Source organism: Heterocephalus glaber, unplaced genomic scaffold (assembly GCF_053883595.1).
Source record: "Heterocephalus glaber isolate CG9 unplaced genomic scaffold, H.glaber_assembly_v1.0 deba00001673, whole genome shotgun sequence".
Lineage (NCBI taxonomy): Eukaryota > Metazoa > Chordata > Mammalia > Rodentia > Bathyergidae > Heterocephalus > Heterocephalus glaber.
The window spans coordinates 3,225,207-3,227,317 of record NW_028258410.1 but is presented as its reverse complement, the minus strand read 5'-3'; the positions used below and the strand labels follow the sequence as shown (position 1 = coordinate 3,227,317).

The following is a 2,111-nucleotide window of genomic DNA, read 5'->3' as shown; positions in this document are numbered from 1 at the left end:
GAGCTGCCCATAGAAGGAAAGCAGGTCCCTGGAGTGAGAGAAAGGACAAAGAGGCTCTAAGGACTGAGGACCAGAGGGAGAGCAAGGGCAAGCCCCTCCCCTAGGGAATCCTAGGAAGCTGTGGCTGGGGCATGCACAGCCCCTCTGCTGGGTATCCTCATCTCCAGCACAGGCTGATTCTCAGTGTGGACAGAATCCTCCCAGAACATGGCCCCAGTTGTTTGTATTAGCCTCTAGTTTTGCCAGTGTATATTTAAAATTCAATTTGTCAAAATGCTTGAGTAATTTTCAGTGGTCTGTGCTATGCTAAATAACTGCATTATAGTTAAAAAATAGATGGTATGATAACATCTACACCAATTAAATTTTCTATGAAAGCATGAGGAACAATGTTATTGGCTTTTGAAAGGGAAATGGACAATTAATTGTGATATCACTTTATAATAATAAGTGTTTCAGTTTTTATTTTTAGTTTTTTTCTTCTCATACATTTCTTTCTAATGAATGGACTAGTAGATTTCCTAAGTCATGGAGTATCCTTTCACAGAGACATTCTTTAGGTTCCATGTCAAACAGCTCAGCTAACTGATGGCCCAATTAATGTCTGGTTTACATATCGCATATGGAGCAAAATGGATTGACATACAGGCCACTTCAAAGACTGAGACATAAACAACCATGATGCTACAAACATCGCTGTGCTGCCATCCCTATAATATGACGTTTTTAACTCACCATTTTTCTTTTAGACTCAACAGGTGCCTCATGACTTTGTAATATGAGCAATCAGACACTTCTGAGGGGGTTCTTGCTCCTGAGACTGACAGACAACATGGTGTTGCTGAGGCTTCAGGCTGCCCTCTTCTCCCTTGTCTACCTGGTGGCCATGTTTGAGAATCTGACCATTCTCATCCTCACAATTCTGGACTGCCACCTTCACACTCCCATGTACTTCTTCCTCAGGCATTTGTCTTACGTGGAACTCTCTCTCATTTCTACCACAGTCCCCAAATCCATTCTAAACTGTTTCATCCTCAGCGAATACATCTCTTTTTTGGGGTGTATGTGTCAGCTCTTCTTGGTGATCCTGTTGGCAGGGTCAGAGGCAGGAATCCTTACTGCCATGTCCTATGATCGCTATGTGGCCATCTGCCACCCTCTGCACTATGAGGCTCTCATGAGCAATGGGTGCTGTGTACAGTTGATGGCTGTGTCCTGGTTCAGTGGAGGGGCCCTGGGAATCTTGTACTCAGTGGGGATATTCTCCTTGGAGTTCTGTGGCCCCAACAGGATTCACCAGTTTTTCTGTGATGTCCCTGCCCTTCTAGAGCTCACTTGTTCTGAGGAGCGTGTTGCTGTCAGTGTCAGTGTGGCCCTTGGGGTTCTCTATGCATTCTCATGTTTGGTTTGCATTGTGGTCTCCTATGTGTTTATTTTCTCTACTGTGTTGAAGATCCCATCCAGGCATAGCAGGTCCAAAGCCTTCTCCACCTGTATGCCCCACCTGGTGGTTGTGAGCACCTTTCTCTTAACAGGTTCTGCTGCTTATTTAAAGCCAAGCTCCAATGCACCTCCTCTTCAGGATGTGCTGTGCTCTATGTTCTACACTGTGGCACCCCCAACCCTGAACCCCATTATCTACTGTCTGAGGAACAGGGATATTCATTCAGCTCTAAATAAAGTCCTGAGGAAAGTGAGAAGGGGCCTAATAGAAAGATACTACAGCTAAAGTAGGCAGCAACATTCCTGCCACCATTCCTCCCTTAACTGGCTGTTTGGGGAGATTTCTCTCTAGAGGTCAGTAGATACTGGGGTCCTCCTCCCCCCCCATTAAGTTTATTGGTACATTTTACGTATAAAATACAGTTACATTCATCATTGAGATCTTGTACCATTACATGAGTCTCTTGGTTCTTATTTTTTCCCCTTCCCTTGCCCTCCCTTCACCCCCTCCACCCTTCCTTATTTGCAAAGTCCTTGTTTCCATTTTTTTCCTCTTCTCATATGTTTTCCTTTCCCTTTTTTTCCCTTCCCCTACCCCTCCCAATCCCCCTTCTCTTTTAGACCTTTTCTTCCTGTTACACAATATCAGTTATACATTTTTAAAATTA

At 44.3% G+C, this 2,111-nt stretch overlaps 1 protein-coding gene across 1 annotated transcript; it reads left to right on the top strand.

The window, feature by feature from the left end:
* Positions 1 to 778: 778 nt before the first annotated feature.
* On the top strand, positions 779 to 1,729 carry LOC101719199 (olfactory receptor 14K1-like). The gene has a single exon (XM_087197553.1). The coding sequence runs from the start codon at positions 779 to 781 to the stop codon at positions 1,727 to 1,729; it is 951 nt and encodes a 316-aa protein (XP_087053679.1).
* The last annotated feature ends 382 nt before the right edge of the window (positions 1,730 to 2,111 follow it).

What these genes read in the sequence shown, in the direction of transcription:
- LOC101719199 (XM_087197553.1), top strand. Translation starts at nt 779, where the DNA reads ATGAGCAATCAGACACTTCTGAGGGGGTTCTTGCTCCTGAGACTGACA.